This window comes from Metopolophium dirhodum, chromosome 3 (genome assembly GCF_019925205.1).
Source record: "Metopolophium dirhodum isolate CAU chromosome 3, ASM1992520v1, whole genome shotgun sequence".
Classification (NCBI taxonomy): domain Eukaryota; kingdom Metazoa; phylum Arthropoda; class Insecta; order Hemiptera; family Aphididae; genus Metopolophium; species Metopolophium dirhodum.
Window position 1 is genome coordinate 30795117 of NC_083562.1, and position 20868 is coordinate 30815984.

At 40.1% G+C, this 20868-nt stretch overlaps 7 protein-coding genes across 7 annotated transcripts; 5 read left to right on the forward strand and 2 right to left on the reverse strand.

Moving 5' to 3' along the window:
• Positions 1 to 1772: 1772 nt before the first annotated feature.
• LOC132940223 (histone H2B-like) lies at positions 1773 to 2833 on the reverse strand. Its single transcript, XM_061007698.1, has one exon. The coding sequence runs from the start codon at positions 2619 to 2621 to the stop codon at positions 2241 to 2243; it is 381 nt and encodes a 126-aa protein (XP_060863681.1). The 5' UTR covers positions 2622 to 2833; the 3' UTR covers positions 1773 to 2240.
• A 135-nt stretch (positions 2834 to 2968) lies between these two features.
• On the forward strand, positions 2969 to 3453 carry LOC132940229 (histone H2A-like). The gene has a single exon (XM_061007704.1). The coding sequence runs from the start codon at positions 3029 to 3031 to the stop codon at positions 3404 to 3406; it is 378 nt and encodes a 125-aa protein (XP_060863687.1). The 5' UTR covers positions 2969 to 3028; the 3' UTR covers positions 3407 to 3453.
• A 2382-nt stretch (positions 3454 to 5835) lies between these two features.
• LOC132940231 (histone H4) lies at positions 5836 to 6321 on the forward strand. Its single transcript, XM_061007706.1, has one exon. It carries the CDS (start codon positions 5964 to 5966, stop codon positions 6273 to 6275), a length of 312 nt encoding a protein of 103 aa, XP_060863689.1. The 5' UTR covers positions 5836 to 5963; the 3' UTR covers positions 6276 to 6321.
• Positions 6322 to 8302: 1981 nt separating this feature from the next.
• On the forward strand, positions 8303 to 9028 carry LOC132940218 (histone H1A, sperm-like). The gene has a single exon (XM_061007693.1). It carries the CDS (start codon positions 8374 to 8376, stop codon positions 8986 to 8988), a length of 615 nt encoding a protein of 204 aa, XP_060863676.1. The 5' UTR covers positions 8303 to 8373; the 3' UTR covers positions 8989 to 9028.
• Positions 9029 to 11075: 2047 nt separating this feature from the next.
• On the reverse strand, positions 11076 to 11960 carry LOC132940225 (histone H2B-like). The gene has a single exon (XM_061007699.1). The coding sequence runs from the start codon at positions 11922 to 11924 to the stop codon at positions 11544 to 11546; it is 381 nt and encodes a 126-aa protein (XP_060863682.1). The 5' UTR covers positions 11925 to 11960; the 3' UTR covers positions 11076 to 11543.
• A 4661-nt stretch (positions 11961 to 16621) lies between these two features.
• Positions 16622 to 17079, forward strand: LOC132940228 (histone H2A-like). The gene has a single exon (XM_061007703.1). It carries the CDS (start codon positions 16655 to 16657, stop codon positions 17030 to 17032), a length of 378 nt encoding a protein of 125 aa, XP_060863686.1. The 5' UTR covers positions 16622 to 16654; the 3' UTR covers positions 17033 to 17079.
• A 2382-nt stretch (positions 17080 to 19461) lies between these two features.
• Positions 19462 to 19947, forward strand: LOC132942082 (histone H4). Its single transcript, XM_061010385.1, has one exon. It carries the CDS (start codon positions 19590 to 19592, stop codon positions 19899 to 19901), a length of 312 nt encoding a protein of 103 aa, XP_060866368.1. The 5' UTR covers positions 19462 to 19589; the 3' UTR covers positions 19902 to 19947.
• Positions 19948 to 20868: the final 921 nt, after the last annotated feature.

A 20868-nucleotide genomic window follows, 5' to 3' on the forward strand; every position in this document is an offset into this window, starting at 1 on the left:
AAACATTTAATTACGTCGAGATACTATTGCCCGTATCGGTATTTCTATAGGTTTTTCATTGATGAGTTATTTTTACAATGTTTTTACCAAATTCCTTGTGACCCGCACAATGGCTATTAACGACATGAATATTATTTATTATCAAATTATAATGTTATATTTATATCACCTGTGACAATCGCCAATTGTGTTGACGTTCTAATAATTCAAATAAACCGAGACGTGAATAGAAAGACAAGTCGTTAAGCGGTAAATAATATAACTAAATTAAGTCGCACATTTCGTTACGTTCGGGTTATTTTCATCAAATATTTCGATACTTTCAAGTTTCAGTTCGGAGCGGGACGAAGGCAGCTGTTTCTTCGGCGGCGGACATCTGAACGTCTGTCCTTGATACATATGACACAGCTCTACGTTTCATCGGAAGAGTCGGTGTTTACGCGTAAGTTTGTTTTAATTTTATTTTAGTGCTCAAATTTACCATTTTAGACTTGAATTGAATTAAATATTTATCGACACGGACGATTTGCTAACTCGGTGACGTATAAACGATTTAAATAATAATAACATTTTAATTACGTCGGTACATTATTGCTTGTGTCGGTATTTCTTTAGGTTTTTCATTGATGAGTTATTTTTAGAACGTTTTTACCAAATTCCTTGTTATCGACGGTAATAGCTGCACGGCGGCTATTAATGATACGAATATAAATCGTATTTATAGTATACTATTATATGTTTTCCAAGAAACATCATAGGGACCGATAAAATCCTTGAATAACCGGACGCCATTTTTTTTCGTGAATTTCTTTTTTACCCGACTATTTGCGTATGAATTATGCTGAAAAATACGGTTGAATCAGCGTTCGACGACGCTCAGCTGCTGTTTAGAACTCAACGCATTACCTACGTCATGTATTTTAAAATTTCATTCGAGTTTATTATTCAATAACAACCAATTTTTCTGGAGCCCTTATCAGTGTCACCAATGTATATGTCACCAGTAAAATATTACTACATATTTCAATGATACGTTTTGTGAAATTGTAAATTTTGCACGTTGTAATTTTGTGTTATTTAGCTACCTATTATCTATAGGTTTTGAGGTTAAAAAAAAAATCTAATAAAATTCGAAATTTACTTGTACCTATAAATAGCTCAAAAAGAGTAAAAATATTTTAATAATAATATTGTAAGATGTGTGGAAAATATAAATAAAAATATAATTTTTTTATCATAAATAAAATAAAATGTCATCTTGCCACCTGGGATATTATGATAATGTTATAATAAAAAATAAAAAAAACCCTTTTTTTAATGTTAAAAATATTACAATGCCGTTGTCGTACTTTTGGTACAACCGTGGCACTTGAACCAGAATTTGGCGGATGGTCGTTTTTGTTATTTGGATAGACTATATTATTTAATTTGGATAACTGTCGGGAATCGAATAATTCAACAGTGTAACAATATCCACGAGACCACGACGTATAAAACATACATTATAATTATACACGACACTAGCAGCCGATTATCGTCTGTTTATTTATAGATACTTTTGACCCGCGTTCTGGGGAAGTTTGATGAATAGGTACGCCATTTACCGAGTAAACACTGACATTGTTATAAATATATTTTTATTACTGATAGTCGATAAATAAACAATAATTATCCAGGATTCTCGGTGTTTATATGGCTTCAATTACGTAAGATACCGATTGTACCTAATTAAAAACCCGAAAGACCCATGTTGACATTACAGTCTGGTTAGGTATAGCTATTACTCACAGTCGCTCAAATATATATTAACGTTAATTTTTTCATTACCACTTATCGACCGACAGTTAACACATAATAATGAAATTTGCCGTGCCCATACGATTGGTTATTTTTAGCATGTTTTTGCCAAATCTCGTGTTTTCGACGGTAAAACCCGCACAACGTCTATTAATATCCATCGCATTTATAATAATACACACGATATTATATCATTCTATCAAAGAAGAACTCGATGTTTTAGTAAATTTCTTACGTAACCGGACAGCATTTTTTTTCGTTAACTATCCCGATAATCACGCAGTGCTCCCCGCTCTGTACACACTGCAAATGTTCAAAATATTCTACATGCGATAGTTTTAGTTCAAAAATAATGGTTGTTAGAGAACAGAAATTTTATAGCGATTGGTGGCCCTGAAAAGGGCCGTTTTAGTTGAGTAATGATATTTCACAAAACGGGAGACTTATTTGGAGCTGGTGTACTTGGTCACAGCCTTGGTTCCTTCACTGACGGCGTGCTTGGCCAATTCACCGGGCAACAAGAGTCGGACGGCAGTTTGGATTTCCCGGCTGGTAATGGTCGAACGTTTGTTGTAGTGGGCCAGACGACTGGATTCGGCGGCGATGCGCTCGAACAGGTCGTTGACGAAGCTGTTCATGATGCTCATGGCTTTGGACGAGACTCCGGTGTCGGGATGTACTTGTTTCAACACTTTGTAGATGTAGATTGCGTACGATTCTTTCCTCTTGGGCTTGCGCTTCTTGTCGGACTTGGCGATGTTCTTTTGTGCCTTGCCGGACGACTTCTTCATTGCTTTGCCCGCCGATTTTCCTCCTGGAGCCATTTCGAATAATTGTAAATAGACTTGTTGACGACTGAAACGTTGTGTACTGAGTGATAATTTGACATTACATCACTGGGTATATATTACCAAACCCAAGCGACATTCCGTTCGTTTATTGGTGTAAAAACCCACAGTGATGACGGTATAAATAGAATCGTCGATTAGTCCATAACAACGGAAAATGGAAATTTCTCCACGAGTACGTTTCACGATTATGTCGAACGAAAACCACAACGTTTGGTAATGAAAATCAACCGAACGGTGTGACGTAGTATCGTAGTGTTGTTATCTCTGTCCAATCACAGAATTGCTGTCCACAATTTTACTATATAAACGAAAATTTCGGGAAAATTATACATCAGTCTCATCTAGTATCGAATCTGAACCATACCAAGCACTATAAAATCATGAGCGGACGCGGCAAAGCAGGAAAATCGAAGGGAGGCAAATCCAAGACCAGGTCGTCCCGCGCCGGACTCCAGTTCCCGGTCGGTCGTATCCATCGTCTGTTGAGAAAAGGAAACTACGCCGAACGTGTCGGAGCCGGAGCACCGGTATACCTGGCCGCCGTCATGGAGTACTTGGCAGCTGAAGTTTTGGAGTTGGCCGGTAACGCGGCCCGTGACAACAAGAAGTCTCGTATCATCCCCAGACATTTGCAATTGGCCATCAGGAACGACGAGGAGTTGAACAAATTGTTGTCCGGAGTGACCATCGCTCAAGGTGGTGTGTTGCCCAACATCCAAGCCGTGCTCTTGCCCAAGAAGACCGAGAAGAAGGCTTAACTTTGATACCCCTTACCCAACAAACACAGTTAATAAAACGGCCCTTTTCAGGGCCACCAAAATCAAAACAAACGTCCGTCCGAAGTTTTTTCAGCAGATGCACTAGACAGTGTAGGTAGTACTACACGTGTAGCTGTTGTTGCTTTCAGATTTTTAAGCGAATGCCTTGACATTTTTTAATCGAGACCGGGCGCGATTTTACATTAAATACACTTGGATAACGATTCTGAAGTGACTTAATTCCATTTCCTTCATATTTCGAGGAAGCCGTCACGTCTTGTGGCCTTTAACCTTAAAAATCGGATTAATAAAAAATGATCACATCGAATTATTAATAGGTACACTGTCAAAATAAGATGGCTCGTCGTCAAACGAATGTTTCTAATTAGACGCTAATTTTACTCAAATATGGCTACGCTGACCACTGGCGGCTTACAAAACAACGTTTTTATTAAAAAATTATATTTTTTATCCTTATAATTTTTTAAGTTTTTTACTCTTTTATACGACAACGTGGTGTTTTTTAATTTTATATTCCAAAGCAGAATATTTTTCTTAGTATTTCGATACATAGAAGTGGACAAACATTTCGCGGGGTAACCCCGTAACACTCCACTCCGCTCATCTAAACTTTAAATACTTATAACTCATCAACTACTCGTCCCAAATTCGGTTTTCATGTATCGAAACACCAAGAAAAATATTCTGCTTTGGAATATAAAATTAAAAAACACTATGTTGTCGTATAAAAAAGTAAAAATCTAAAAAAATTATAAGGATAAAAAATATTTAAAAATATAATTTTTTTAATAAAAACGTTGTTTTATAAGCGATTTGAAACGATGTAAAAAAAAAAAAAAATTTACACTTTATGAAATATTGATTGTTGTTTGATAAAAGAATCGCCCGGTGTTAACTGTATAAGTAGAACAAAATATTTTGACGGTTTGATTGTGACATTAAAAATAATCTAGTTATGTTGTATAATTTGACAAGACGGTAATCAGATGATTAGCAATCAAACAATGAAATACAAAATGAATTCTAAAAATATTCTAATAGGTATCTGTTTTCGGTTATTTGGGAAATGACGACGCGATAAAGTATCGAGATTAGTACTTAACTGTATTGTAAATACCGTGATGCGGGTATTACCGTCGATAACAAGACATTTGGAAAAACATTCTAAAAATAACCCCTTTGTATGGTTAGGTTAGGTAACCTAACCTAACCGGGACAATTCCGTTATTATGTGTTGTTGTCTGTCGATCCGTGGTAATGAAAATATTAATATCAACACGTGAGCGACTGAATAAGTTATACCTAACCATATTATTATACCCGTCTACAATGTCAACATGGGTCTTTCGGAATTTTTAATTAGATACTATCGGTGTTTTACTTAATTGAAGCCATGTAAACACCGAGAATCCTGGACAATTATTGTTTATTGATCGATAATAAAAATGTCAATGTTTACATGGTAGTAAATGGCGTACACCTATTTATCAAACTTCGTGACAAGAGTATCTATAAATAAACAGACGGTAGTCCGCCGGCTGGTGGTGTCGTGTATTATAACGTATGTTTTAAACGTCGTGGTCTCGTGGATATTGTCACACCGTTGAATTATTCGATTCCTGATCTTATAATTTTGGCCTGGGTTGTTCATTTATTATTGTCCGGTTTTGTAAAATATGTATATAATAGAAATATACTGCCGCTAATGCAAAACTAACACAATCACTATTATACGTGCCCATCGCCAGAATACAAGTACGTATTGGTGGCCCTGAAAAGGGCCTTTTTAAGGTATGATAACTAATGACGATGATCAAAGTTAAGCACGTTCACCGCGGATACGACGGGCCAACTGGATGTCCTTTGGCATGATGGTGACACGCTTGGCGTGGATCGCGCAAAGATTGGTGTCTTCGAACAGACCTACCAAGTATGCCTCGCTAGCTTCTTGCAACGCCATGACCGCGGAGCTCTGGAAACGCAGGTCGGTCTTGAAGTCCTGGGCGATCTCGCGCACTAGACGTTGGAACGGCAATTTGCGGATCAAAAGTTCTGTGCTCTTCTGATAACGACGGATTTCACGGAGGGCAACGGTTCCCGGACGGTAACGATGTGGTTTTTTCACTCCTCCGGTGGCGGGTGCGCTCTTACGTGCGGCTTTGGTGGCCAACTGTTTCCTGGGCGCCTTTCCGCCGGTAGATTTACGAGCTGTCTGCTTGGTACGTGCCATTGCGCTGCTGGATTAGATTGTTCTGGATTGGTGTGCAAAACGTGGATGTCGGACGACTGATGTGGTTCGAACACACTGTCGACCGGTATATATACGTAAATGGGAACGGTATGCGTCGTCCTCATTGGACGATGTTTAACGTTTAGAATTTTAGCGGCGGGGGTGGGGGGATAACCGGTCATGGTTCCGATTGGTGGTTCGGTGTCGTGAGAAACGTTTAAAAGGGACTGCGACCTGAAGAAAAGTATCAGTCAACGTTCAGTTCACATCCGAGCAAGTTGTCCAACACTATTTCCAACATTCAAAATGACAGGACGAGGCAAAGGAGGAAAAGGTCTGGGAAAAGGAGGCGCGAAACGTCATCGTAAAGTGCTCCGTGATAACATCCAGGGAATCACCAAGCCCGCCATCCGTCGGTTGGCTCGCCGAGGCGGTGTTAAACGTATTTCCGGTTTGATCTACGAAGAGACCCGTGGAGTTCTGAAGGTATTCCTGGAAAACGTGATCCGTGACGCAGTCACGTACACCGAGCACGCCAAGAGGAAGACCGTCACCGCCATGGACGTCGTGTACGCTCTCAAACGACAAGGTCGTACTCTGTACGGTTTCGGAGGTTAAATACTTACTTCTGAAGTTTAAAAACATCTTAAAAAGGCCCTTTTCAGGGCCACCATATGATGATGCCATAATATGTCGTTTATAGTACCTTAGAATAAAGAAATATTCCGTTCAAGTTGGTGGTTATTCGTAGGCGTAAATGATAATTCCCAATTTGTTTAAGAAAACACGCGGAATAACGCTCCGAATATAATAGATTATATTCTATAATATTTTTTTTTCATGATTATAATTGAAATACTACCGTAAGTCAAAACATAGAAATAACGTTACGCTGATAACCGTAATCTTGTTATGATATTATTATATTGCGGGACTTCGAATTCAATATTACAAAAAAAGCTTTTTTGCGAATTCCAGTGGTGATTCACTATTTCACTACGTCATTCGTTTCGTGAACCTACCATGAATAAGCTATGAGGTTTTTGTTTAATGATTTATTTTTAGAATGTTATTTTTCGAATTTCATTATGTACATTATAATTGTTATATTACAAGAAACATCGGTTCCTATAATACGATAGATTAACCATGATGACATGTATAATAGTATAGGTGCTATAAACACGATAGATATTCATATTATTAATAGCCGTTGTGCGGGTATTACCGTCGATAACAAACAATTTGGTGAAAACATTCTAAAAATAACTCACCAATGAAAAACCTCAAAGAACGATATTGAGAATACTGGCAAAAAGGGTGTCCAAACACGTAGAAAATGTAAACTATTGTTGTAGGAACTAAAATTCAGAAAATTTGTTTCTATAGAAATACCGGGACGGGGAATAATAATAATATCTCGACGTAATTAAACGTCATTATAAGTTAAATCATTGATGCAGTTATAAATAAAATTTCATTTGGGAAATTCTTAATCCATGGTTTTATTTTAACTAATTACAACGAAACTTTGAATTAACTGAGGGCATTGCGTGAATTTTTTCATGTACTTTATCACTTGTAAGACGGACACAACAAATGCGTGTACGTGTACAGGCCACGACGTTGCGCAGGTGAACCGTAAACAATTCACGTTCATTTTTTGTTTTATTTTTTTAACTTTTCGTCTATCCAGATATAACGCGATGAGACTCCTGAACACCTATTTGCAGTTGTTAATATGACTACTTGTCTTGAGGTCGATCAGCACACATTTTAAGATTATTTATTTATTTTATTTGAATTTAAAATTTTGGAAAACATTAAATATTTAAACAAAATCGACAGGAGTTTAGGAAACGTTAACCTAACCTAACCTAACCTAACCTAACCTAACCTAACCTAACCTAACGTCAGGAGTTTAGGAACGAGAAAATGTGTTGTTATCGATCTCAAGTAAATATTTTAATGTATTCAAATCAGTTTTCAAACGTCTTATCACGCTATCAGGTCCATCGGTAGGTCGGGACAAAAAGTGCATACAAATGAACATAAATTGTTGGTAATCTGCATTGAGTTTCGACCGAAGTCCTCTGACAATGTGTCATTATAATTATTTATTCAACATGATTTCGGTTAAGTACGATGAAGACGAGATTTATTGATAAAGTCTGCCTCGTTAAAATTTCAGGTAGAAACGCCGGTGACGCCGTGCCGTAGCAGAGTCCTAAAACCGTCATATTCGAACAGCCGCTGTTCGTCGGGAAATCGGTCGATTGGAAATCTGCAAATTCTATGGTCTCGGGAAACTCGTGGAGAATTAATCCAAAATATTTTTGTAAATTTTCGTCTGGTTTCAGTCATACGGCAGACATTCAAATACGGTTTACGAAAACCCGGTCGGAAGTGTGGAAATAACGACTTGTGGTGGTTTCGTGGTACTGGGTGGCGATGCAATAATCATTGGCGATCGTTTAGAATTTAGTTAGCTTTCCAAAAAGTTCAAAGCCAGATTTTTACCACCATTTCCCGTTGAGATATTGTGAAAAACGATTGTACAACCGTAGCTCGGAGGACGACGCGAATCACACTGGTTTACTAGTTGGCACGGTGCACTGTATATATTTACACATTTTTTAACACACTTGGTATCGCCACAGTGAACAGTCGATTGTCCATCGTTTTAAATATATACCTGAACAATTTCATCATCAACATGACAGACACCGTCGCTACAACTCCGGCTCCAGTCGCCGCATCGCCGGCCGCGAAGAAGTCTCCTGCCAAGAAGAAGTTGTCGGCTTCTAAAGTCAAGAAGACCGTTGCGTTGCACCCGACCACCGCCGTGATGGTCACGTCGGCCATCAAGGAGCTCAAGGAGAAGAAAGGTTCGTCGTTACCGGCCATCAAGAAATACTTGGCCGCCAACTACAAAGTCGATCCCGCCAAGCTGGCGCCTTTCATCAGGAAGTTTTTGAAAGCCGCCGTCGCCAACGGTACCGTCGTCCAGACCAAGGGAACCGGCGCTTCGGGACACTTCAAGTTGCCCGTCGCCGAGGTCAAGCCGAAAAAGGCCGTTGTAGCCAAAAAGAAGAAATCCATCGTCAAAAAAGTCAAAGCCGCCGGAACACCGAAGAAGAAGAAGCTCGTAGCCGCCAAGAAACCCGCGGCGGGTGAACCAGCAGCCAAAAAAGCGAAAAAGACCGCTGCGGCGAAACCCAAGGCGACTACACCAAAGAAGGCCCCAGCCAAAGCGAAAAAGCCGGCCGCCGTCAAACCCAAATCGAAGAAGACTCCGATCAAGAAAACCGCAGCTCCCAAAAAGAAGTAGTGCGGTAGTGTTAAATACTATCCATCTTCCTCCCTTAAAACGGTCCTTTTCAGGACCACCAAATTTTATGACTCGCACTTCTCTCACCAACTATTATATTTTTTCATACATTTTTGTAAGCTCTACGATTGTATGACGCGTGATTTAGAAAAACATATTTTATAAAGTCTGTTCGCGTTTGGTCGTTTCAGACTATGGACGGGTGAGACGCACCCAGTTGCGGTTTGGATTATATTGCAATTAATTAAAATAAAAACATCGGTTACAATTGTTAAGGAATTCCCAAATTCAATGTTATTTATAACCGACTAATATAAACATTTAATTACGTCGAGATACTATTGCCCGTATCGGTATTTCTATAGGTTTTTCATTGATGAGTTATTTTTACAATGTTTTTACCAAATTCCTTGTGACCCGCACAATGGCTATTAACGACATGAATATTATTTATTATCAAATTATAATGTTATATTTATATCACCTGTGACAATCGCCAATTGTGTTGACGTTCTAATAATTCAAATAAACCGAGACGTGAATAGAAAGACAAGTCGTTAAGCGGTAAATAATATAACTAAATTAAGTCGCACATTTCGTTACGTTCGGGTTATTTTCATCAAATATTTCGATACTTTCAAGTTTCAGTTCGGAGCGGGACGAAGGCAGCTGTTTCTTCGGCGGCGGACATCTGAACGTCTGTCCTTGATACATATGACACAGCTCTACGTTTCATCGGAAGAGTCGGTGTTTACGCGTAAGTTTGTTTTAATTTTATTTTAGTGCTCAAATTTACCATTTTAGACTTGAATTGAATTAAATATTTATCGACACGGACGATTTGCTAACTCGGTGACGTATAAACGATTTAAATAATAATAACATTTTAATTACGTCGGTACATTATTGCTTGTGTCGGTATTTCTTTAGGTTTTTCATTGATGAGTTATTTTTAGAACGTTTTTACCAAATTCCTTGTTATCGACGGTAATAGCTGCACGGCGGCTATTAATGATACGAATATAAATCGTATTTATAGTATACTATTATATGTTTTCCAAGAAACATCATAGGGACCGATAAAATCCTTGAATAACCGGACGCCATTTTTTTTCGTGAATTTCTTTTTTACCCGACTATTTGCGTATGAATTATGCTGAAAAATACGGTTGAATCAGCGTTCGACGACGCTCAGCTGCTGTTTAGAACTCAACGCATTACCTACGTCATGTATTTTAAAATTTCATTCGAGTTTATTATTCAATAACAACCAATTTTTCTGGAGCCCTTATCAGTGTCACCAATGTATATGTCACCAGTAAAATATTACTACATATTTCAATGATACGTTTTGTGAAATTGTAAATTTTGCACGTTGTAATTTTGTGTTATTTAGCTACCTATTATCTATAGGTTTTGAGGTTAAAAAAAAAATCTAATAAAATTCGAAATTTACTTGTACCTATAAATAGCTCAAAAAGAGTAAAAATATTTTAATAATAATATTGTAAGATGTGTGGAAAATATAAATAAAAATATAATTTTTTTATCATAAATAAAATAAAATGTCATCTTGCCACCTGGGATATTATGATAATGTTATAATAAAAAATAAAAAAAACCCTTTTTTTAATGTTAAAAATATTACAATGCCGTTGTCGTACTTTTGGTACAACCGTGGCACTTGAACCAGAATTTGGCGGATGGTCGTTTTTGTTATTTGGATAGACTATATTATTTAATTTGGATAACTGTCGGGAATCGAATAATTCAACAGTGTAACAATATCCACGAGACCACGACGTATAAAACATACATTATAATTATACACGACACTAGCAGCCGATTATCGTCTGTTTATTTATAGATACTTTTGACCCGCGTTCTGGGGAAGTTTGATGAATAGGTACGCCATTTACCGAGTAAACACTGACATTGTTATAAATATATTTTTATTACTGATAGTCGATAAATAAACAATAATTATCCAGGATTCTCGGTGTTTATATGGCTTCAATTACGTAAGATACCGATTGTACCTAATTAAAAACCCGAAAGACCCATGTTGACATTACAGTCTGGTTAGGTATAGCTATTACTCACAGTCGCTCAAATATATATTAACGTTAATTTTTTCATTACCACTTATCGACCGACAGTTAACACATAATAATGAAATTTGCCGTGCCCATACGATTGGTTATTTTTAGCATGTTTTTGCCAAATCTCGTGTTTTCGACGGTAAAACCCGCACAACGTCTATTAATATCCATCGCATTTATAATAATACACACGATATTATATCATTCTATCAAAGAAGAACTCGATGTTTTAGTAAATTTCTTACGTAACCGGACAGCATTTTTTTTCGTTAACTATCCCGATAATCACGCAGTGCTCCCCGCTCTGTACACACTGCAAATGTTCAAAATATTCTACATGCGATAGTTTTAGTTCAAAAATAATGGTTGTTAGAGAACAGAAATTTTATAGCGATTGGTGGCCCTGAAAAGGGCCGTTTTAGTTGAGTAATGATATTTCACAAAACGGGAGACTTATTTGGAGCTGGTGTACTTGGTCACAGCCTTGGTTCCTTCACTGACGGCGTGCTTGGCCAATTCACCGGGCAACAAGAGTCGGACGGCAGTTTGGATTTCCCGGCTGGTAATGGTCGAACGTTTGTTGTAGTGGGCCAGACGACTGGATTCGGCGGCGATGCGCTCGAACAGGTCGTTGACGAAGCTGTTCATGATGCTCATGGCTTTGGACGAGACTCCGGTGTCGGGATGTACTTGTTTCAACACTTTGTAGATGTAGATTGCGTACGATTCTTTCCTCTTGGGCTTGCGCTTCTTGTCGGACTTGGCGATGTTCTTTTGTGCCTTGCCGGACGACTTCTTCATTGCTTTGCCCGCCGATTTTCCTCCTGGAGCCATTTCGAATAATTGTAAATAGACTTGTTGACGACTGAAACGTTGTGTACTGAGTGATAATTTGACATTACATCACTGGGTATATATTACCAAACCCAAGCGACATTCCGTTCGTTTATTGGTGTAAAAACCCACAGTGATGACGGTATAAATAGAATCGTCGATTAGTCCATAACAACGGAAAATGGAAATTTCTCCACGAGTACGTTTCACGATTATGTCGAACGAAAACCACAACGTTTGGTAATGAAAATCAACCGAACGGTGTGACGTAGTATCGTAGTGTTGTTATCTCTGTCCAATCACAGAATTGCTGTCCACAATTTTACTATATAAACGAAAATTTCGGGAAAATTATATATCATCATTCAACGTTCAGTTCACATCCGAGCAAGACGTCCTCTGCCAACTACTCTACAGCCAGCCGTTCACACCGCTTCAACAGGGCAACAGCGCCCACGGTTCACACCACGAACCTACAACCTCAAAACAGCCGTTCTCACTGCTTCAACAGGGCTCCAGCGCCCACGGTTCACACCACGAACCTTCAACTCAAACAGCCGTTTTCACCGCTCTCCAACAGGGCACCAGCGCCCACAAGTAAGCCGTCGCGGAAGCGACGTCCCTCCGTTTTAGCTGTCGTGGGGCCGCGCCCTCACATAGCCACAGCATCCCATCCCCTCCCTTTAACACACACACCCACGCCTATCAAACATGGGCAAAAAACGCAAAGGGGGAAACCCTCCTACCAACCACTTACTTAAAATATCACGTCAACGTTCTGCTCCCCCCTCTCCAACTCCGTCAGGAACTTCTGGCTCCGAAACTCTAGACTCCTTTTCTGACTCAAGCATCTCGACTCAACACTCTCATTCCTCACTAAACTCCGTACTATCTACAGATACATTACTTCCTGCATCAACCAACCCCGTCCCAACAACCCAATCACCGTACAAATCTCCAACAATCCCCAGACCACCTCCCATAATCCTGAGCTCCGTTTCCTGGCGTAAGGTCGCGCCCACCATTTACGCACTCCCCAACTTGCAACCAAGCTCTCTGTCGGCCAAGGCCTCCGGCGAACGGGTGACCTTAAAGGCCGCCGATGCGACCCTTTTCCGGCTAATCCAAAAAACCCTACTGAAACTTAGTATCGAATTCCACACCTTTTCACTCCCCGAAGAACGATCCCTTAAGGTAGTTCTGAAGGGAATACCCAATGACATAACCTCTGATGAACTCAAGGACGAACTTGAGTCCCTGGGTTTTTCCGTTAAATTCGTCCGCCGCTTTGGAACCCCAGACAAACCAATGCCTATATGTCTCGTGCATATCGCTGCCAACCCGACTGCCAAGGATATATTTCTCCTCACTAACTTGTTCTACTTAGAAATCTCGGTCGAACCCCTTAAACCCTCCGGCCCAGCCCAGTGCTTCTCGTGCCAACGCTTTGGCCATGGTTCCCGTAACTGTGGTCACCCGCCACGGTGTGTTAAATGCGCTGGTAACCACGCTGCCAACGTCTGCCCCAAAACCCCTGAACTTGCTCCGACTTGCTGCAACTGTGGCGGTCCGCACACGGCAAACTTTCGAGGCTGCCCCCACTTCTTGGCCCAAAAACAGCAAGTATCTCCACCACCGAACCAAAAGTCCGCCCAACAACAAGTCTCACAGCCAATCCCGACCTCTCCTCCACCACCACCTCCCCACCAGCAAAACTCTACAATCACTTACTCTGCAGCAACTTCTAAATCAGCGAACACTTCTCTAGTTTCTCCAGTCCCACAATTTAACTTACCAATTATTCTCAACCTGCTCACCAACCTACTGACTGCACTATCTAACAATCAAGATCCAAAATCACTCATAGAAACTACAATTAAAACATTCCTGTCCATTCTCTCACCCCAAAATGAATAACTTAAAAATCCTATTTTGGAACTCCAACGGTATCAAAAACAAACTCAACGAACTACGCTCCCTCGCTCTCCTACTGAAAACTGACATAATCCTACTAAACGAAACCCGTCTATCTCCTTCTACCCAACTTCACATTCCAAATTTCTTCACATACAGGAATGACCTGCCGCCCGTCCGCGGCTCGCCTGCTCACGGCGGCACGGCTGTTCTAATCCACCGACGCATCATTCACCAACCTATAACTCTTAACACACTCATTCAAACCTCTTCTGTCCTCATCCAACTAAACGGCCACGAAGTCCTTGTATCAGCGGTATACAAACCACCAGGTGCAACACTCACGTCTCACGACTTGGACTTGTTGACCCAAAGTGCCGAATGGCAAATCTCTGCAGGTGACTACAACGCCAAACACCCTCTCTGGTATAGCCACTCGACAAACGCTGCCGGTCGCGTACTTTTCGACCACGTTCAACAATCGGACTATACCATTACTGCTCCCTCATCCCCCACACACTTCCCGACAAACGCTAGATACAGACCTGACATACTTGACATAGCACTCGTTCGACTACCTTATCCTACTCAAATCGACAACCTCAACGAGCTATCTTCTGACCACAACCCTATCCTTCTGGAGACCTTGTGTACTCCGGTATCATCGTCCCCTCCAACGACTATCCGCTTCATTAACTGGACAAAATACAAGACAATCCTATCCAACTTACCAAACCCAACTGAACGACCGACCATCAACAGTGAGTCGATCGACTTGGCAATTGATACTCTCACCAAAAACATTCAACACGCGATCGAAGCTAGCGTATTTACCCCTAAACACAAAAACTCTTCCTTTTTACTACCTGACTACATAAAACTTGAAATAACGGAAAAAAACCAATTACGCCGTCAATGGCAAAGAAACCGTGACCCGACTACCAAACGTCAACTTAACGCCAAAATCTCACTAATCAGAACTTTACTCGAAACTCACAAAACTGACCAGTGGGACATTTTTCTTAATTCTCTTGACCATCAGGACGGCTCTATATACAAACTAAACAAATGTCTCCTCCACAAACGTCCTGCATCCCACCCTCTCACCGGCCCCAACGGTCTAGTTTTTCCGGCCATCGATCGAGCCGAGCTGATAGCTGACTCTCTCGAACTCCAATTCCAACCAAACCCTGGTCCCGACCTTCCAGAAGTTTCTGCCCACTCCAACTTACTTCGAAACATAAGTATCACCAAATCTAATTTATTCACCACCCCTGGCACAATCCAAAAAAATCATAAACAACCTCCGCAAAAAGAAAGCCCCTGGTGTCGATCTCATCACCAACACTGCTCTTAAATTTCTACCGAATAACATTCTACTTTCCTTAACACAAGTTATAAATTGCTCCCTCAGAATTTGCTACTTTCCACGTGCTTGGAAAAAAGCAGTAATAATTTCCATCCCTAAGCCGGGTAAAGATCACAAACTTCCCGAAAATTACCGACCCATCGCTCTACTCTCCTCAATATCAAAAATTTACGAACGAATCATCCTCTCTCACCTTCAAACCAATCTTCGAGACAAAATCCGCCCAGAACAATTTGCTTTCAGACCTGAACACTCTACCACTCTACAACTGACCAAACTTACTCACCAACTTAGTCAGAACTTTAACAAAAACGTTAACACCGCCTCCATTTTCCTTGACGTGGAAAAAGCCTTCGACCGGGTCTGGCACGTCGGCCTCCTCTACAAACTGTCCCAACTCAACATCTCGACTGAAATCGTTAAAATCATCGAATCCTTTCTCACTGACCGCACTTTTGTCACAAAAATCGAAGACTCATTCTCGTCCACCAGACACATACTCGCAGGCGTCCCTCAAGGATCCTGCCTTTCACCTACTCTCTACTTGACTTACATTAACGACATACCAACAACTCCTAAAGCTCACCTCTCACTATTCGCTGACGACACTATGTTCTTTACTTTCGACAAAAACCCGAAACGCGCAGCCATACAATTACAACACCAACTCAACCTAGCTACCACATGGTTTCATCGCTGGAAAATCAAAATAAACCCTACCAAAACAATAGGTATTCTTTTCGGACGTTCCAATACTACTCACATCCCACCACTACTACTCGACAACCATCCAGTGACTTGGTCCAATCATGCCAAATACCTCGGCGTTACAATAGGACGCAAACTCACCTTCGACAAACACGTTCAAGACATCACCAAAAAAGCCACTCGCGTCCGCGGAATTCTTTACCCCATTCTCAACCGTTCTAGCCCTGTCCCAAAATCTTCAAAGCTCAATATTCTAAAACTCTACGTCTCTCCAATTCTTTCATATGCTGGCCCCTCTTGGGCTCCTTTCATCGGTCCCTCACATTGGAGACGTATCGAATCTGTTCAAAACATCGGCATTCGCACGATAACGGGTTTACCCACCATCGTTAAAAATTCGGTCCTTCTAAAATCGACAAATTTCAAATCTATTCAAAACTCCATTCGTTCCCAAACCAAATCAATGTTCTACAAAAATTCTTTCTCGAATCATACTTACATCCGACTTCTAGGTAAAACACACCCTCCCCCAAATACTAAACGTAAATTGAAACCCTACCCACTCTCTTGGGCAGACCAATAAATCTAACCATTTCTTCTTAATTTCCATCCACTAGTAGAGGCACAAGCCTGGAATAGTAAACGGCATAGCCATCCCTTTCAAAGCAAAGCAAAGCAAAAAATTATACATCAGTCTCATCTAGTATCGAATCTGAACCATACCAAGCACTATAAAATCATGAGCGGACGCGGCAAAGCAGGAAAATCGAAGGGAGGCAAATCCAAGACCAGGTCGTCCCGCGCCGGACTCCAGTTCCCGGTCGGTCGTATCCATCGTCTGTTGAGAAAAGGAAACTACGCCGAACGTGTCGGAGCCGGAGCACCGGTATACCTGGCCGCCGTCATGGAGTACTTGGCAGCTGAAGTTTTGGAGTTGGCCGGTAACGCGGCCCGTGACAACAAGAAGTCTCGTATCATCCCCAGACATTTGCAATTGGCCATCAGGAACGACGAGGAGTTGAACAAATTGTTGTCCGGAGTGACCATCGCTCAAGGTGGTGTGTTGCCCAACATCCAAGCCGTGCTCTTGCCCAAGAAGACCGAGAAGAAGGCTTAACTTTGATACCCCTTACCCAACAAACACAGTTAATAAAACGGCCCTTTTCAGGGCCACCAAAATCAAAACAAACGTCCGTCCGAAGTTTTTTCAGCAGATGCACTAGACAGTGTAGGTAGTACTACACGTGTAGCTGTTGTTGCTTTCAGATTTTTAAGCGAATGCCTTGACATTTTTTAATCGAGACCGGGCGCGATTTTACATTAAATACACTTGGATAACGATTCTGAAGTGACTTAATTCCATTTCCTTCATATTTCGAGGAAGCCGTCACGTCTTGTGGCCTTTAACCTTAAAAATCGGATTAATAAAAAATGATCACATCGAATTATTAATAGGTACACTGTCAAAATAAGATGGCTCGTCGTCAAACGAATGTTTCTAATTAGACGCTAATTTTACTCAAATATGGCTACGCTGACCACTGGCGGCTTACAAAACAACGTTTTTATTAAAAAATTATATTTTTTATCCTTATAATTTTTTAAGTTTTTTACTCTTTTATACGACAACGTGGTGTTTTTTAATTTTATATTCCAAAGCAGAATATTTTTCTTAGTATTTCGATACATAGAAGTGGACAAACATTTCGCGGGGTAACCCCGTAACACTCCACTCCGCTCATCTAAACTTTAAATACTTATAACTCATCAACTACTCGTCCCAAATTCGGTTTTCATGTATCGAAACACCAAGAAAAATATTCTGCTTTGGAATATAAAATTAAAAAACACTATGTTGTCGTATAAAAAAGTAAAAATCTAAAAAAATTATAAGGATAAAAAATATTTAAAAATATAATTTTTTTAATAAAAACGTTGTTTTATAAGCGATTTGAAACGATGTAAAAAAAAAAAAAAATTTACACTTTATGAAATATTGATTGTTGTTTGATAAAAGAATCGCCCGGTGTTAACTGTATAAGTAGAACAAAATATTTTGACGGTTTGATTGTGACATTAAAAATAATCTAGTTATGTTGTATAATTTGACAAGACGGTAATCAGATGATTAGCAATCAAACAATGAAATACAAAATGAATTCTAAAAATATTCTAATAGGTATCTGTTTTCGGTTATTTGGGAAATGACGACGCGATAAAGTATCGAGATTAGTACTTAACTGTATTGTAAATACCGTGATGCGGGTATTACCGTCGATAACAAGACATTTGGAAAAACATTCTAAAAATAACCCCTTTGTATGGTTAGGTTAGGTAACCTAACCTAACCGGGACAATTCCGTTATTATGTGTTGTTGTCTGTCGATCCGTGGTAATGAAAATATTAATATCAACACGTGAGCGACTGAATAAGTTATACCTAACCATATTATTATACCCGTCTACAATGTCAACATGGGTCTTTCGGAATTTTTAATTAGATACTATCGGTGTTTTACTTAATTGAAGCCATGTAAACACCGAGAATCCTGGACAATTATTGTTTATTGATCGATAATAAAAATGTCAATGTTTACATGGTAGTAAATGGCGTACACCTATTTATCAAACTTCGTGACAAGAGTATCTATAAATAAACAGACGGTAGTCCGCCGGCTGGTGGTGTCGTGTATTATAACGTATGTTTTAAACGTCGTGGTCTCGTGGATATTGTCACACCGTTGAATTATTCGATTCCTGATCTTATAATTTTGGCCTGGGTTGTTCATTTATTATTGTCCGGTTTTGTAAAATATGTATATAATAGAAATATACTGCCGCTAATGCAAAACTAACACAATCACTATTATACGTGCCCATCGCCAGAATACAAGTACGTATTGGTGGCCCTGAAAAGGGCCTTTTTAAGGTATGATAACTAATGACGATGATCAAAGTTAAGCACGTTCACCGCGGATACGACGGGCCAACTGGATGTCCTTTGGCATGATGGTGACACGCTTGGCGTGGATCGCGCAAAGATTGGTGTCTTCGAACAGACCTACCAAGTATGCCTCGCTAGCTTCTTGCAACGCCATGACCGCGGAGCTCTGGAAACGCAGGTCGGTCTTGAAGTCCTGGGCGATCTCGCGCACTAGACGTTGGAACGGCAATTTGCGGATCAAAAGTTCTGTGCTCTTCTGATAACGACGGATTTCACGGAGGGCAACGGTTCCCGGACGGTAACGATGTGGTTTTTTCACTCCTCCGGTGGCGGGTGCGCTCTTACGTGCGGCTTTGGTGGCCAACTGTTTCCTGGGCGCCTTTCCGCCGGTAGATTTACGAGCTGTCTGCTTGGTACGTGCCATTGCGCTGCTGGATTAGATTGTTCTGGATTGGTGTGCAAAACGTGGATGTCGGACGACTGATGTGGTTCGAACACACTGTCGACCGGTATATATACGTAAATGGGAACGGTATGCGTCGTCCTCATTGGACGATGTTTAACGTTTAGAATTTTAGCGGCGGGGGTGGGGGGATAACCGGTCATGGTTCCGATTGGTGGTTCGGTGTCGTGAGAAACGTTTAAAAGGGACTGCGACCTGAAGAAAAGTATCAGTCAACGTTCAGTTCACATCCGAGCAAGTTGTCCAACACTATTTCCAACATTCAAAATGACAGGACGAGGCAAAGGAGGAAAAGGTCTGGGAAAAGGAGGCGCGAAACGTCATCGTAAAGTGCTCCGTGATAACATCCAGGGAATCACCAAGCCCGCCATCCGTCGGTTGGCTCGCCGAGGCGGTGTTAAACGTATTTCCGGTTTGATCTACGAAGAGACCCGTGGAGTTCTGAAGGTATTCCTGGAAAACGTGATCCGTGACGCAGTCACGTACACCGAGCACGCCAAGAGGAAGACCGTCACCGCCATGGACGTCGTGTACGCTCTCAAACGACAAGGTCGTACTCTGTACGGTTTCGGAGGTTAAATACTTACTTCTGAAGTTTAAAAACATCTTAAAAAGGCCCTTTTCAGGGCCACCATATGATGATGCCATAATATGTCGTTTATAGTACCTTAGAATAAAGAAATATTCCGTTCAAGTTGGTGGTTATTCGTAGGCGTAAATGATAATTCCCAATTTGTTTAAGAAAACACGCGGAATAACGCTCCGAATATAATAGATTATATTCTATAATATTTTTTTTTCATGATTATAATTGAAATACTACCGTAAGTCAAAACATAGAAATAACGTTACGCTGATAACCGTAATCTTGTTATGATATTATTATATTGCGGGACTTCGAATTCAATATTACAAAAAAAGCTTTTTTGCGAATTCCAGTGGTGATTCACTATTTCACTACGTCATTCGTTTCGTGAACCTACCATGAATAAGCTATGAGGTTTTTGTTTAATGATTTATTTTTAGAATGTTATTTTTCGAATTTCATTATGTACATTATAATTGTTATATTACAAGAAACATCGGTTCCTATAATACGATAGATTAACCATGATGACATGTATAATAGTATAGGTGCTATAAACACGATAGATATTCATATTATTAATAGCCGTTGTGCGGGTATTACCGTCGATAACAAACAATTTGGTGAAAACATTCTAAAAATAACTCACCAATGAAAAACCTCAAAGAACGATATTGAGAATACTGGCAAAAAGGGTGTCCAAACACGTAGAAAATGTAAACTATTGTTGTAGGAACTAAAATTCAGAAAATTTGTTTCTATAGAAATACCGGGACGGGGAATAATAATAATATCTCGACGTAATTAAACGTCATTATAAGTTAAATCATTGATGCAGTTATAAATAAAATTTCATTTGGGAAATTCTTAATCCATGGTTTTATTTTAACTAATTACAACGAAACTTTGAATTAACTGAGGGCATTGCGTGAATTTTTTCATGTACTTTATCACTTGTAA

What these genes read in the sequence shown, in the direction of transcription:
- LOC132940223 (XM_061007698.1), bottom strand. Translation starts at nt 2,621, where the DNA reads ATGGCTCCAGGAGGAAAATCGGCGGGCAAAGCAATGAAGAAGTCGTCC.
- LOC132940229 (XM_061007704.1), top strand. Translation starts at nt 3,029, where the DNA reads ATGAGCGGACGCGGCAAAGCAGGAAAATCGAAGGGAGGCAAATCCAAG.
- LOC132940231 (XM_061007706.1), top strand. Translation starts at nt 5,964, where the DNA reads ATGACAGGACGAGGCAAAGGAGGAAAAGGTCTGGGAAAAGGAGGCGCG.
- LOC132940218 (XM_061007693.1), top strand. Translation starts at nt 8,374, where the DNA reads ATGACAGACACCGTCGCTACAACTCCGGCTCCAGTCGCCGCATCGCCG.
- LOC132940225 (XM_061007699.1), bottom strand. Translation starts at nt 11,924, where the DNA reads ATGGCTCCAGGAGGAAAATCGGCGGGCAAAGCAATGAAGAAGTCGTCC.
- LOC132940228 (XM_061007703.1), top strand. Translation starts at nt 16,655, where the DNA reads ATGAGCGGACGCGGCAAAGCAGGAAAATCGAAGGGAGGCAAATCCAAG.
- LOC132942082 (XM_061010385.1), top strand. Translation starts at nt 19,590, where the DNA reads ATGACAGGACGAGGCAAAGGAGGAAAAGGTCTGGGAAAAGGAGGCGCG.